The 16626-nt window shown below is 41.8% G+C and overlaps 1 protein-coding gene across 2 annotated transcripts in view; it reads left to right on the top strand.

The window, feature by feature from the left end:
* The window catches only part of LOC124550947 (signal recognition particle receptor subunit alpha homolog), a 75327-nt gene that overhangs the window by 22273 nt on the left and 36428 nt on the right, over window positions 1-16626 (top strand). The window contains exons 4-5 of one of the 2 annotated variants that reach the window (XM_047125758.1): window positions 1459-1512; window positions 5056-5206. In XM_047125758.1, the coding sequence (XP_046981714.1) occupies window positions 1459-1512; window positions 5056-5206 (205 nt within the window). The remainder of the gene's footprint in view (window positions 1-1458; window positions 1513-5055; window positions 5207-16626) is intronic. The other variant, XM_047125759.1, reaches the window with a different exon arrangement.

Raw genomic sequence — 16626 nt, 5'->3', positions numbered from 1 at the left:
GTGGCTAGTTCATAGTTTCTCGCATATCCATTGTGAGATACAGTGCGAGTCAAACGTCATATGATTGTCCAAGCAAGATCGATGCTTCGCCTTATCAGGTAGTCTTGAAGCTGTCGGAGTGCAGGTATCATTTGCCGTACATACCCTTCCCACTCCTTCAAAATAAATCTGCTCTTGACCTCGATAGCCCAAGCTTCATCAGTAAGTGAAAGATGACACATATTCAACCTATTAATTGATGTAAAAATGTTGAACTTAGCAGCAAGAGTTTAATATGCAAATATAGGACAACCTCATAATTTTCGAATGATGAGTAAAAGTGATGTCTACATAATGATACAAAGAATAAATTGTATCTTAAAGCATATGCTAAAGTTGATTTCCATTATTTTGTCAATGATTCAGGGACTATGTCCAGCATTGGTGTCAACAGTGTTCATCCAATGTGTGGATTGATGAAACAGGATTGGAACCAATGATGGCACCACTCTTGTTACAACTATTTTGCTTGATATTCCAACTAAACATCAAAGGTTGTTGGGCCACTACCAATACGCCAACCACACAATGGCACCTGTGTTGTCTGTTTTCTGTCTTTACCATTTAAAAACTGAACTTGTTTGTTTGTTCGTCATTGTTGTCATATTTATTTCAAAGTTAAGTTTTTCAAATTGTCTCACGAACAGTGAAGCAATATTATTTACACTCAAGACTGCAAAAGCAAAGGTCAGGTTCTGTTCATCAGGTATGTTTATGTTGCCTCTGAGTTCAACTGAACGTTGGCTCCAATTTGTGGGAACTGTCACATAAATATGTCCAGTGTTGGCACTAGCATTAGCACCAGTGTGTGGACAGAGAGCAACTTCATCAGATTTTATAACTATGTTCATTAGAGTACTGTGACATAATTTTAGGACAGTTTTTCAAGCTTAAAAAATTATCATATATTTAAATTTCAGCAAAAAGGATTTGAGGAGGGATGGTGGGAGAGAGAACATAATCAGTGAATGAACCACTTGATCTTCATGGCCAGCTTGTCATTTTCCCCACAGATACTGATTGTGTTTGACTGGCTGGTAAGTCGCCCGTCAAGAACGAGAAATAATCATGACATAGCCCACTTCAGTATAATGTTGCAAATCCAGTCTTACAGATGGTACATCACAAAATTATAGAGACGCTTATTGTGACTCGGGGGTTCCCATCCAAAATAAAATAAAATAATAAAAATCTACTTGTACATTCTTCGTTTCTTATTTGTTTATTTATGTATCATGTTGTCTACCTGACAGTCAGAAAGATCTATTCTGTTTTAGCAGCTGAGCAGCATATGTCCAAAGAATGCTCTGTGCATACTGTATAAATTGTCCTATTTGCAGCAAGCTGTTATTGGAAATCTTTACTCCAATGTCATTTGATACGACTGACACATATCTAATGATACATCACTACTTTCAGGGAAAGCAAAGAAGAAAGGTGCTGGAATGGTAAATGGTGAAGGCCCTAATAACAGTGAGTAATTTGCAACTAACAGTAGAAGTAATAGAGATTAACGTACAGTGTGTGAGTGTGAGAGAGTGAGAGAGTGAGAGAGAGAGAGAGAGAGAGAGAGAGACTAACAGAATTTGCTTGGAGTTTTTTCTCTAAGAACCCATGCATGAATTTATGGGTAGGAGGGCATGCTTCATTTGGATCTGGTCAAGGTTAGATGGCATTTAAGTAGCTTGAGGTTATGTTAGAAATCTGTTTACTTAATGATCAACTGCTTGCAAAATGGTGGTGGTGTAAATATGAGATTTCTTTAGGTTATATGGGAGGTATATTTGATGATGTGAGAATCTCCATAACAGTTTGAATTGAGGGAACACTGAATCAACAAATAAAGCACTTAACTACACAGAAACACACAAGAATATTAGGGAGGTGTCTGTTTAAAAATTTAGATAGGCAGTTAGAAATTCTGACACATATCATCATGTAAATGGTTTCAAAAAGTTACTCTCTTCCCTGGGGGGGGGGGGGGGGTTTCTTATGTTACTTGGTGTATAACCAACAAAGCCTTTTCTCTTAAGTAGCAAACACTCTAGCTAACCAGCCATGGCAAACAGCAGGTTCTGAAGCAAAAGATTTGTGGTTTGGTACTGTGTACTCCTGATTATTCATATGCGAATTATCCTGTTTGCAGATTATTGGTGCCTCAAAAAATTCTCTAGCAAACGGCAATAAACAACCATTTCCATTGCTATTGGGCGCCCTGTTCCACATGAATAAAAAAGAATCTGTTTTCTTATGTTACTTGGTGTATAACCAACAAAGCTAGTTAAGGAGAAATGATGAAGAATAAATGAAAGAAACATGTTGACATTAAAAGGTATGTATGAAGCAAGATACTGACAGATTTAAAACTGTGAGGTTGGACCATGTGTCCTGGATATGTCACCTAAAGAACGCGTTAAAACTTTGTCCACTGCTAATGCTTCTAGCAACTACAAAATGGAATTACTAGTGATTGGAAAATAAAAATTAAAAAAAAAACTAGCTTTGAGGCGCATTGCAGCTAAGGGTTTTACTGTGAGTTACAAGGTCTGTTCGAAAAATTCCGGAAGATACGTAATTTCACACCAGTGGTGTGTTGGAGCAAAATGTGGTTGGCATCCCTGCACACATCTGCATTTAATGTGTAACTGATGGAAGTTTCATTGTATGTCTGCTAGTTATTGTTCAGTGCAGTATTGAAAGAATGGTGTCTCACAGCTTGTGAATTTTGAGATGGCAAAGTTAGAGGAGCAATGTGTCTGCATTAAATTTTGCTTGAAACTCAAGAAAACCTTTCCCAGAGACACACCAAATGATGCTGGATGCCTTCAATGATTAGTGCTTAATCTGTTCTTGGGGTTTAAAAATGGCCAGAAGGAAGTTAGATGACTCTCGTTCAGGACACCCTAAAACATCCACGAATAATGCTCACATCAAGAATGTCAACAAAACTGTGCATTCAAATCAAAGACTGATTGTCTGAGAGATTCCAGAAGAATGTAACATTACAGTTGGAACATTTCATGAAATCCTGATGCAGCATCTTGGAATGTTTTGTGTTCCCACCAAGTTCGTCCCACAGCTTTTGAGTCAAGATCAGAAAGACCTTCACTTCACAATCTGTGAAGAGTTTTTGGATCTCACAAATGAGAACAATATGTTCTGGAAGAGAATTATAACTGTTGATGAAACGTGGGTCTACAGTTATGATGCTGCGACCAAGTTTCAATCTTCACAGTGGATTGAGAAGGGTCTCCAAGACCAAAAAATGCTCGCCAGGTCCGGTCAGGTGTCAGGTGATAGTTGCCTTTGACTTTGAAGGATTAGTTAATCATGAATTCGCACCATAGGGACAAAATTTTAATCGATGGTTCCATCGGGACGTGCTGAGACACCTGTGAGAAAATGTGAGATGTAAAAGGACTGAAATGTGGTGAGAAATTCCATGGCTCTTGCATCACGATAACGCACCCACACATTCATCCCTGTTAGTGCATGACTATTGGACAAAAAACAAAATCACTATGCTGTCTCATCCTCCACACTATCCAGACCTGGCCTCTGCAGACTTTATTTTATTTCCAAAATTGGAAACCCCATTAAAAGGACGAAGATGTGCAACGCTAGACGAGATAAAAGAAAATTTGCAAATGACGCTTCATGCAATTCAGCAAGAGGCATAGTTCTTCCAGAAGTAGAAACAGCATTGTGAATGGTGTATTAATTTTGCAGGAGACTGTTTCGAAGGAGACCATGCACAGTAGGTAAGTGTAGAAAAATTTTGAGGACAAAGTTCCGGAATTTTTTGAACACAGAGCTCCTATTACAACCAAAAGAGTATAGGTGGATAATGAAACTTCCAAAAAAAGATTCCACACAAATTTTGTAGTACAAATTCAGTGATTTCTAGAACAGAAAGAATTGTCACAGAAGGTTTTTCTATTGCCTGATAACTCCGCTTAACATCCCAATCAGAGAGTTCTTGTATCTGATGATGGTCTCACCATAACTAAGTTTTTACCTCTTAACATGACTGCCATTATACACCCAATGGACCAAGGTGTAATTACATTGGTAAAACTGCACTCCCAGACTGGTCTACTGCTAGTTGATGGGAATGATTTGGTGGCATTCTGGAAGAAGTTTACAATTCTAGGTTCCATATGCAGAATTTATGTTGGGTGGAAGGAAGTCGGGCCACATGCACTAGTTCAGTAATAGACGAAAATCCTTCCGAATATAGAAGAAAGTGATTTTCAAAGCTTCAGGAATGAAGAAATAACTGCACAAATAATGAATCTGGCAATAACTTTAAATAGTTTTGAAGATGTCTGTGAAGAAAACTTGAATGAGTGGTTAGAGAGTGACACACACAAACCTGGCTTCCAGTACATGAGTGATGCCGAAATTATGACCACAGCTTCACAACAAAACAATGAAGAGGACAGTGAATATGAAAGTGAGAATGAAGACAATGAATGATCGTTTCATCGTTTCAGTCACTGTACCACACTGTGATGTGTTGATGCTCTACATTGTATGGGCCAGTACAACAGTATTTCTGCAAGAAAAATTCTAAATGGCATGTGAAAAAAAAAGTCGGCTAATCTCAGAAGCAAACATCATACACTATCTTAACAATTAAACGTGCCTACTCTACCTCTGCACAGACCTTCAATAAACTTTCAAATAAAGAACACACATTTGAAAATACCTTGATTATTTGTGCATCTTGTCTTTTACACCCCCCCCCCCCCCCCCCCCAATTACCCCAAATGATTGAGAGTATAGAGTATACTGTATCTTGAAATATTCAGTATTTTAATTTGTTGTTATGGGGAAGGCTGTATTTATGGATTATGTCCATCCTATTTTTTCCATTTGGTAAGAGCAGTGGAGGTGGAAGCACTTCACTGCAGTCAGGGAGGTGGTCGAGAGACAGAGTATTAGCAGTGTTGTAATAATCCAGTGCAATTGCTAATCCACCAGTGATGGAGGTTTTCTTTTTTTCGTCCACAGTAACAGCTCCAGCTCCAGTTCCACCACCAGCACCAGTCATTCCTGTGTCGCCTTCTTCCAAATCGAATGACTTTTTGAATGAGGAAATCCTAGCCCAGAACAGAATGCGACTGGCTCAGAAGATGGCTCGCAGTCCCAAAGCGATCAAGCAGTGAGTACAAACTGCAGAGACGCACGCTGCTCCGTACAATAGAGGTTAACATATACCTGGCAATACCCAGCCTATTGCTTTGTCAGCACAGTGTGTTGTTGCAATAATGACTATTTCCTCAGCAGTTAGTTTATTAAGAATAATAAATCTAAAATTCTCACAATTTTCTGTAGGTTCTAACTTTTTCTTTATTACTAAATACAATTTACAGGTATAAGTCTCAAATTAAGTCGGCTAACATCGTATTGCGACTTTAACAGGCACATTTCTGATCAGTATTTAATGCTTTGAAAAGAAACAGACAAGTCAGCAATTTTTCAGATTTCCAATTTAAGAGAAGTTAAATTTTCAGCTTCTACTTATGACTGGTCATATAGATTTCTTCACCATTCTTTTTTGTCAAGTTCAGCTCAGTTGTCTATAATTGAGTTGGTGTAAGACAATCCCTAACAGCTTGCACTGAGCATTGTCATGGAGAAGTTTACAAAACTGCATTATGTGATCGGTTAATGTAGGCACATGTAGCTGCCACACCCAGAGCACTGCAACTGTCAGGGATCTTCTTATGTTCACTCTAATAGGAGGATTCCTATGGCAAAAAAATGTTCTCAGATCTGCTGTATGTATTTAAATAAATTGTTCCAGGTGACCTTGTTTCTTCATTAATCATTTATTACGTTTTTCATCAGTTAATTTGCACAAGATCGCTGCTCTCTCTCACTTCAATCACATATGTCTCTCTTCTCACACACATCTCTGAACTGATTCATTACACTTACTATTGCTTAACAAAAATTGTATAATGCCAGAGCACAAGGATAATAGTGATGAATCTTGGAGTGACTGTAGCTAAGCACATTTTCATACACCTTTTTATTGGACATTAATCAGTTTGCACTAGTAATTTTGTGTTTTTACTGTCCACTGTAACAAGTTTTATATTTGACTCCATTGGTAATAGTACAAACCTTTTTTTATTGAAAATAGAGGAATATTTAATTACTTTTGAATTTTTAAATATTTCACTAATCAAATAATGTCAGTTACAAATGTAACACAAAAATTTTGAGAGTAGTGATTATTTGACAGCTAGCACAATTTTCAAACACTCAATACATGGAGTGTTTAAACTGTTTTCGACAAATGTCTAGGAGTGATACATCATGTCTTGGGAAACAACTTTTGTTAGGGACGAAATGTTCACTGCCACTTACCAGGTTTGAGGTGGAGCAGAGTGGATTCCCTGATTTGACAGCTTACTTGTAAACATTATATCATCCTTTGCGAGCGATGCACATATTAAGTTGCAAAAAATGAGCTTTCGAAAACTCTTCTCAGCATATCTTGTGTTATTCCAGCGATGACATCTGTAATTGCCATCTTAAGAGCTTGGCCAAACTTTGTAAACCAAACAAAAAAAAAAAAGTCACAGGGGCTCAACTCTGAGGAGCATGGGGCACATGAAACATTTTGGTGCGAACGACGGGCAGTATGAGTCATAGCACTATCCTGTTGAAATCGGAATGCTTATGTGTATGTGTCATGTTCCTCACCACACTCTTCCGTTTTGGGGATTAAAAAGTGGTTTCAGTCGCACAGTAATGAAAATTTTGCTACACTACAGAATTGTGTCAGGTTGCACAGAGGCTAAGATTGCATTGCAAGCATCTGTACATTTCACTCAGTCTTCTGGACTAAGTTCTTCAACAACCATCAACTTGTAGGGGTGTAAGTGAAGGTCAGAGTGTAAAATCTGCCTTACTGTTCTGGATGATATTCCAAGAGCAGCAGCACATTTCCATGCAGAACAACACGATGGATATCGTTCAATTGAGGTTATCACTGCTACGATGTTTTCAGGTGTCCTCACACTTTTAGGTCGGCCAGCTGGTTTTCTACATAAGCTCAGTAAGGACAAAAACCTTCCTCCTAACTACAACCCTATCTCTCTTACCATCTGTGTTTGCAAGGTGATGGAATGTGTGATTCATGCCCGGCTGGTACGGTGGCTTGGGTCTTGCAATTTACTGATGAATGCACAGTGTGGATTTCAGGCTTGGTGCTTTGCAGTTGACCATCTTGTTATTTTGCTCACCCTTGTCTTGAATGGTTTTCTGTGGAAATCCCAGACTGTACCTGTGTTTTTAGATTGGAGAAGGCCTAAGACTCCTGCTGGCGAACTGATATCCTCTGTACTCTTTACACGTGTGGCTCCCATGGCCTTCTGCCTTGTTTCCTTCAGGCATTTTTAAAAGATCAAGTTTTCAAGGTGCGTGTGGGTTCTACCTTGTTGGAGACCTTTATCAAGGCAAACGGTGTGCCTCAGGGTTCCATCCTGAGTGTCGTCCTCTTTGCTATTGCCACTAAAACTCCTTAATGTTCTCTCTCTCGCCGGGCATCACCATTAACCCTATAATGGCCTGTCTCCTGCTGGGCATCCTGGCTCCCTTTTTGTTGACGATTTTGCCATCTGTTGCAGTTCTTCACGGACCTGTCTCACTGAGCAGCATCTTCAGCAATGTCTCGATCATCTTTACCCCTGGAGCATCAATGATGGCTTTCGCTTTTCCACTGACAACTGTCTGTATGACTTTCTGGCGACTCAAGTGGTTTCTCCCACCATGTTAACATTTAAGGCCTGTTGCCTTCCGTTCATTGAAACTACAAAATTTCTGGGGCTCATGCTCGAAAGGAAAATCTCTTGGTCCTCCCACGTATCTTACCTGGCAGCCTGCAGTATGCGGTTCCTCAATGTCCTGTGTGTCCTCGATAGTACTTCCTGGGGTGCCAATCCTCTGTTTGTATCGGTCCCTTGTCCGTTACAGACTTGACAAGGGGTGCTTTGTTTATGTGTCGGCATGTCCATCCCTCTTACACCGTCTCAACACTATCCACCATCATGGTGTCTGTTTGGCCACTGACGCATTTTACACAAGCCCGTTTGAGAGTCCGTATGCTGAAGCTGCTGAACTACCGCTGTCCTACCCCTGTGACTTTCTCCTCAGCACGTGTGCGTGCCGTTTGTCTGCCATGCGTGGCCACCCACCTATACTGCCTCCTTCTTTGATCGTCAGTGTGGGGCTCGCCACTTCTCTCTGTTACCTCCTGGAGTTCACTTTCGGCACTTGCTGTGGTGGCTTACCTTCACGCTACCTGCAGCTTTCCCCGTGGGTTCGAACCCTTCGCCACCTTGGCTTCAAGAAGTGGCCCATGTTAACCTTGACATTCATTTGCTTTCTAAGGACACAACTCAACTCCAGCCTTCAGTTTCATAACCTTTGCATGGAACTTCACAATAATACCTTGGTCTGGCATTGGGGTCGGTTGCGCCTTTGTCATTGGCACCTGTGTCTTTAGACACCAGCTTCTGGCACACTCCTCAGTATTTACAGCCGAGCTCTTCGCCTTGTATCAGGCCACGGAGTACATCCAGTGGCACAGCCTTTTCAATTGTCCTCTGCTCAGACTCACTCGGCGCCCTTCAAAGTCTATATGCGCTGTACACTACCCATCCATTTGTGCAGCGAGTCCAGGAAAACTGTCTCTTGGTGGAGCCAGAGTAATGTTTCTGCAGGTTCCTGATCATGTCAGTCTGCCAGGAAATGAGGCTGCTGACGCTGGTGCCAAGGCTGCAGTCCTCATACCTCAGCTTCCGAGTACCTATATTCCCTCCAGTCTGTGCAATCTGTGTGTTGTCGTCTGTCAGGAGGAGGTGTCTCTTTGGCATCGCCAATGGTCCTCCCTTAACGGGAATAAGGTCTGGCTTATTAAGCCTCTTCAAGCGGCTTGGACAATCTCCTCTATACCCTCCCGCCAAGAGATGGTTATTTTAACTTGGCTGTGTATTGGGCACGGCCTTTTTAGCCATCGTTGTTTGCTAAGTGGTGCTACCCCACCTCTTTGTTCACATTGCTCCCAAGTTTTAACTGTCCACCACTTCTTGATGGAATGCTCATTTTTGTAACCATTTATCTTTCCACTTGGGTTTGCCGTCTGATTTCTTTGCCATTTTTAGCAAATGACGCATGGGCTGTCGACTGCATTTTACTTTTTATCCGCCAAAGCAATATGGCGAAGGCCATTTAATTTTTAGTTTTGGAGCTCCGTTTCTGTACAGTGTCTTTTTAGCCCTTTTTCCACATGCCTGTTTGTAGCTGTCTTCTATTATGCCAGTTGGGACTTAAGTATAGTCATTTTTTAACTCCTCTCTGTCTTCGTGTTCTATAGTTTAGACTTGGGCGCATATGACCCCAGTTGTTTTTTGCACCCTAAAGCAAAACAAAACCAAATTGAGGTGAAGCACATAACAGTTGGGCAACATCCTCAGCTGCTGGATGGTCCAGGTGCCTCTTGGCCAGTTTGACAGTGGCCGTTCACATGGGCAGATAGCTTAGTCAGCATACCCACATAGAAAGTGGCACAGTGGTTGTAGCATAGTTGGCAGATAACATGGCTGATTTCACAGGTAGCCCTGCCTTTGATGGGGTAGGACATGCCTGTGAGAGGATTGGAGTAGGTGCTAGTGTGTTTCAAAGATTTTGGAACCCCGTATATTAATACATGTGTGAGCTTGATATAAATGATGTGCTAATAACAGACAGAGAGAGTTTATCTTTGTGCATTGCTCATGTGATACAGGTGTATCAGGTTGTATTCTAAAATAATGCTTCTGCTTGTGTACAGAAAATGTGTTTGAGGTGTTGTCCTGTTTCATGTCCTTATTTGGGAAAAAATACATTGACAGGATTGTTATGAACAATGGATGACATACTTGTCACCAAGCTTTCCACATTTAGAAAGTGGTCTCAAAGTCCATTTCCAGAATGTCTTTCAAATAGCACATCACGTTCTCCCAGACTTCCTCTGTGTTCTCATAGTGCAGTCTTTTAGGAACTGTCTTCACTTGAGGGAGCAGTAAGAAGTCTGCCAAGGACCCATTGGTGTTGTAGGGACCTCGAGGAAGTGTTGCCTTGTTGTTCCAGGCCAGGTGGTCATTGATAACGAAGTAGATGTGGCTCAGTGCATTGTCATGTCCCACTCTCTAATTGGGGCCAATGCTTGTCGTCGATTCGTTGACACTTTCCTTCAGCTTTTTAAGAAGTCCCACATAGACAGTACCAGTCAGTCTGTTCCACGGGCACGGATAGGTGATGGACGACAGCTGTGGTGTCAAAGAATACAATGAGCACGACCGTGGCAATTGACTTGCTCATATCAGCCTTCATTTGATCAAGGGCTGCTGCTATGTGCTATTCAGTACTACGGCATTTTGTCTCAGGATCGTGGATCTTGCTACATTGTACCCACATCCCCATAGTCGATTTTTTTCAGAGTCCCGTACAGAATTTTATGTAGTGCTCTTCGACAGAATGTTGCATTTTCATTCTTTAGCCAAGCCTACGGACAGAGGTACTTTAAAACGATAAAATGAATTGCAATGAACCTCATTGGCAAATGACATTACATTTGTTTTGAAGTGATGTCCCACTCCATCAAACTCACTTGGATTGAGCATACTGTTACCTACAGTTGTCAGAAAAAACTGTACTCATTACTTTTTATAAATACACTGTATTATATTTTTATATTCCTTAATGTCATTTCTTGTTAACAATATTAGCTTGTTCCCAAGAATGAGCGGCTTTCGCACTGTTAATACTCAGCAGAAATCAAACCTGCATTTGGAGTGGACTTCCTTAACTCCTGTGCAGAAAGGTGTGCAGTATACTGCTGCATCCATTTTCAATAAGCTACCACTTTAATTAAAAAATCTTAGCAGTAATTCACACACTTTCAACTTGAAACTGAAGAGTTTCCTCGTGGATCACTCCTTCAACTGTGTCAAAGAGTTTCTTTAAAAATTAAGCTGATTCTTGTTGTATTGTTGATTGCATTTACTTAAACATATGGATTGATTTTTTTTTTTTCCAGGTTCATAAATGTTTTATTTTTATCTGTTATTACTTTTATGTTGTAATTTCATGTATTGACATGTTCCATAACCTTGGAGAGTAGTTACTCCTCAATTTGGTCGTATGTAACTTTACATGTAAATAAATAAAATAAATCATTCCTAAGCCACTGACTCTGATGACCTCAATGTTTCAAGACCTTAAACTCCCATCTTCTTTCCTTTGTACATCAAAGAAATAATAATGAGCAAGTTCACTTGTGAAACAAGGCACAGTACACTCAGGCAGTATATTATGGACTTTCATCTTGGCTGCTGCAAACCATTGTGAAATGAATGGAAGAGGATACTTACCACTGGACAAGTTATTGGGGTTTCTTTCCTTTCCATTCACATATGGAGTATGGAAAAAGATAGCTTAAATGTCTCTGTGTGCATTGTAATTAGTCTCATCTTGTCCACGCAGTCCCAATGAGAGTGATGCAGAGGTGGTTGCAGCATATTCCTAGCTTCATCACTTAAAACTGGTTCTTGAAACTTTGTCACTAGGCTTTCACAGGATAGTGTGGTTTATCTTCGAGCATGTCCATGATGTTTTCCATGAATCAGACAAATGTTTGACCATTTATACTGGCCTTCTTTGTATATATTCAGTATCCCCTGTCAGTAATGTTGTACTTCTGAAAGTGCAAACTAGGTCAAACACCCTGGAGTACATCATTAATCAGTTCTATGGACAGAAAGTCAAGAGGTGACCCCCCGCCCCGTTAGTACATTTTGACTCTTTTGTAGACTGATTACATTTCCGTAATCTTCTAGCAGTGAACTGAAGTCTGCTGCCTGCTTGCTGTGTGAGTGAGTGTGTGTGACTGTTCAGTTTCATGCCCCTACAAACTTTTACAACCGGGTGTATCCACAAGTTGGCTGGTTCCAGATGTGACCTGTTGATACTTTAGGCACAGGATACTACACTTTCTCTTCTTCTTCTTCTTCTTCTTCTTCTTCTTCTTCTTCTTTACGAATATTTAAAGCAAGCTTGGATCTTCGCATGATCTTGAAACCTTATCAAGATACACATAATATTTTTGCAGATTTTGCCAAACAGTTTGTAATTACAGATAACTGCATAAACTACAAAAAATCTGAAGTTACTGTTAGTATTGTCTGGAAGATCATTACTATGCAGAGTCTGCCAGAAAAATGTACACACTCTTTGTCAGCTCTATCAAGATATCGATATTGTCGTTCGATTTAAGTGTGTGTTGTTGGCTTGCAGATGTTAGTACTTTCATCTCTGTATGGAGCAAACAAGATGGCTGGTGCATGCTTGACATTCGAGGAATGAAAATGTATTGTGAAATGGTTTTAAAGTTTGATAATGCTGTTGAAGTGCAACATCAGTGGAGGCAAGAGTTTGAAACATCATTGACAAGTTCGAATTGCATGGAACGATTTGTGATATTCACAAAGGATGACCAGAAAGACAGCGTACAGCTACATGTCCCGCTTTGTCAGCTCTCATGTTGGAAATGTTACAAACATCAATTTTGCAAGGTATGGAGCTGAAGAAGAGGTTGTATACTAAAAGGACGTGGTGTCACCAACTACCACGTAGCCATATGAGCTTTCCTGGATTACCATTTTCTGTGGCATTGGATTGGACAAAGAGGGCCCATTGAGTTCTCTCCACGGTTGCCAGATCTAACACCTATGGATTTCTACTTGTGGAGAACTGTGAAAGATAACGTTTATTGGTGGTAGCCACACATACTGGAGGAACTTTGCTAGGAGATTACAGCGACAGTGTGCTCCCTCCCGCCGTTGGATAAGCAGCTGAGCAGCAAGTCGTATACTCCTAGCTCCCTCATTTGTTACATAGTTTAATTCTTAATTTCTTTGCGTGTTTTTGGTACTTGCATTGTTTAATTCATAAATTTCGGGCGTATTATAGTATTTGAGAGTTGTAGCATCGCGTTTTAGTACCTGAATAGTGTAAATTCGCGTAGTCTCCTTCCACCGCCGAGCAGTGTCAGCAGTCCGCAAGTAGCAGCATTACTGCATTTACTAGGCAATCTTGTATTTTAATAACCGTTTAAATTTTGTTGATTTGTTTGCGCTCTCTGTAGATTAGTTCAGACGTTCTTTGCAAAACAGTTTTTAGCATGGATAGGGACTGCAACTGTTGTGTTCGGATGCAGGCTGAGTTGGCATCCCTTCGCTCCCAGCTTCAGGCAGTGTTGGCTTCGGTCACACAGCTTGAGGCTGTTGCCAATGGGCATCACTGTGGGGTTCCGGATGGGGGTTTGTCCGGGACGGCCAGCTCGTCCCACGCATCCCCCGATCGGACTACGACTGTGGTTGCCCGGGATACTGCCCGCATTGAGGCTGATCCCTCACCTGTGGTAGAGTGGGAGGTCGTCTCAGGGTGTGGCAGGGGGCGAAAGACATTCCGGAGGGCTGAACGGAAGGCCTCTCCGGTTTGTCTGACGAACCGATTTCAGGCTCTGTCTCAGGCTGATACTGATCTTCGGCCTGACATGGCTGCTTGTCCTGTTCCAGAGGTTGCCCCTCAGTCTGCAAGATCCGGGCAGTCGCAGAGGGTGGGCTTACTGGTAGTTGGGAGCTCCAACGTCAGGCGCGTAATGGGGCCCCTTAGGGAAATGGCAGCAAGAGAGGGGAAGAAAACCAATGTGCACTCCGTGTGCATACCGGGGGGGAGTCATTCCAGATGTGGAAAGGGTCCTTCCGGATGCAATGAAGGGTACAGGGTACACCCATCTGCAGGTGGTCGCTCATGTCGGCACCAATGATGTGTGTCGCTATGGATCGGAGGAAATCCTCTCTGGCTTCCGGCGGCTATCTGATTTGGTGAAGACTGCCAGTCTCGCTAGCGGGATGAAAGCAGAGCTCACCATCTGCAGCATCGTCGACAGGACTGACTGCGGACCTTTGGTACAGAGCCGAGTGAAGGGTCTGAATCAGAGGCTGAGACGGTTCTGCGACCGTGTGGGCTGCAGATTCCTCGACTTGCGCCATAGGGTGGTGGGGTTTCGGGTTCCGCTGGATAGGTCAGGAGTCCACTACACGCAACAAGCGGCTACACGGGTAGCAGGGGTTGTGTGGCGTGGGCTGGGCGTTTTTTTTAGGTTAGATGGCCTTGGGCAAGTACAGAAAGGGCAACAGCCTCAACGGGTGAGGGGCAAAGTCAGGACATGCGGGGACCAAGCAGCAATCGGTATTGTAATTGTCAACTGTCGAAGCTGCGTTGGTAAAGTACCAGAACTTCAAGCGCTGATAGAAAGCACCGAAGCTGAAATCGTTATAGGCACAGAAAGCTGGCTTAAGCCAGAGATAAATTCTGCCGAAATTTTTACAAAGGTACAGACGGTGTTTAGAAAGGATAGATTGCATGCAACCGGTGGTGGAGTGTTCGTCGCTGTTAGTAGTAGTTCATCCTGTAGTGAAGTAGAAGTGGATAGCTCCTGTGAATTATTATGGGTGGAGGTTACACTCAACAACCAAACTAGGTTAATAATTGGCTCCTTTTACCGACCTCCCGACTCAGCAGCATTAGTGGCAGAACAACTGAGAGAAAATTTGGAATACATTTCACATAAATTTTCTCAGCATGTTATAGTCTTAGGTGGAGATTTCAATTTACCAGATATAGACTGGGACACTCAGATGTTTAGGACGGGTGGTAGGGACAGAGCATAGAGTGACATTATTCTGGGTGCACTATCCGAAAATTACCTCGAGCAATTAAACAGAGAACCGACTCGTGGAGACAACATCTTGGACCTACTGATAACAAACAGACCCGAACTTTTCAACTCTGTATGTACAGAACAGGGAATCAGTGATCACAAGGCCGTTGCAGCATCCCTGAATATGGAAGTTAATAGGAATATAAAAAAAGGGAGGAAGGTTTATCTGTTTAGCAAGAGTAATAGAAGGCAGATTTCAGACTACCTAACAGATCAAAACGAAAATTTCTGTTCCGACACTGACAATGTTGAGTGTTTATGGAAAAAGTTCAAGGCAATCCTAAAATGCATTTTAGACAGGTACGTGCCGAGTAAAACTGTGAGGGACAGGAAAAACCTACCGTGGTACAACAACAAAGTTAGGAAACTACTGCGAAAGCAAAGAGAGCTCCACTCCAAGTTTAAACGCAGCCAAAACCTCTCAGACAACAGAAGCTAAACGATGTCAAAGTTAGCGTAAGGAGGGCTATGCGTGAAGCGTTCAGTGAATTCGAAAGTAAAATTCTATGTACCGACTTGACAGAAAATCCTAGGAAGTTCTGGTCTTACGTTAAATCAGTAAGTGGCTCGAAACAGCATATCCAGACACTACGGGATGATGATGGCATTGAAACAGAGGATGACACGCGTAAAGCTGAAATACTAAACACCTTTTTCCAAAGCTGTTTCACAGAGGAAGACCGCACTGCAGTTCCTTCTCTAAATCCTCGCACAAACGAGAAAATGGCTGACATCGAAATAAGTGTCCAAGGAATAGAAAAGCAACTGGAATCACTCAATAGAGGAAAGTCCACTGGACCTTACGGGATACCAATTCGATTCTGCACAGAGTACGCGAAAGAACTTGCCCCCCTTCTAACAGCCGTGTACCGCAAGTCTCTAGAGGAACGGAAGGTTCCAAATGATTGGAAAAGAGCACAGATAGTCGCAGTCTTCAAGAAGGGTCGTCGAGCAGATGCGCAAAACTATAGACCTATATCTCTGACGTCGATCTGTTGTAGAATTTTAGAACATGTTTTTTGCTCGAGTATCATGTCGTTTTTGGAAACCCAGAATCTACTATGTAGGAATCAACATGGATTCCGGAAACAGCGATCGTGTGAGACCCAACTCGCTTTATTTGTTCATGAGACCCAGAAAATATTAGATACAGGCTCCCAGGTAGATGCTATTTTTCTTGACTTCCGGAAGGCGTTCGATACAGTTCCGCACTGTCGCCTGATAAACAAAGTAAGAGCCTACGGAATATCAGACCAGCTGTGTGGCTGGATTGAAGAGTTTTTAGCAAACAGAACACAGCATGTTGTTATCAATGGAGAGACGTCTACAGACGTTAAAGTAACCTCTGGCGTGCCACAGGGGAGTGTTATGGGACCATTGCTTTTACAATATATATAAATGACCTAGTAGATAGTGTCGGAAGTTCCATGCGGCTTTTCGCGGATGATGCTGTAGTATACAGAGAAGTCGCAGCATTAGAAAATTGTAGCGAAATGCAGGAAGATCTGCAGCAGATAGGCACTTGGTGCAGGGAGTGGCAACTGGCCCTTAACATAGACAAATGTAATGTATTGCGAATACTTAGAAAGAAGGATCCTTTATTGTATGATTATATGATAGCGGAACAAACACTGGTAGCAGTTACTTCTGTAAAATATCTGGGAGTATGCGTGCGGAACGATTTGAAGTGGAATGATCATATAAAATTAATTGTTGGTAAGGCGGGTACCAGGTTGAGATTC

The sequence above is a fragment of the Schistocerca americana genome, chromosome 9 (genome assembly GCF_021461395.2).
Source record: "Schistocerca americana isolate TAMUIC-IGC-003095 chromosome 9, iqSchAmer2.1, whole genome shotgun sequence".
Lineage (NCBI taxonomy): Eukaryota > Metazoa > Arthropoda > Insecta > Orthoptera > Acrididae > Schistocerca > Schistocerca americana.
The sequence above is the reverse complement of the archived record's forward strand: the minus strand, read 5'-3'. Positions and strand labels throughout refer to the sequence as shown.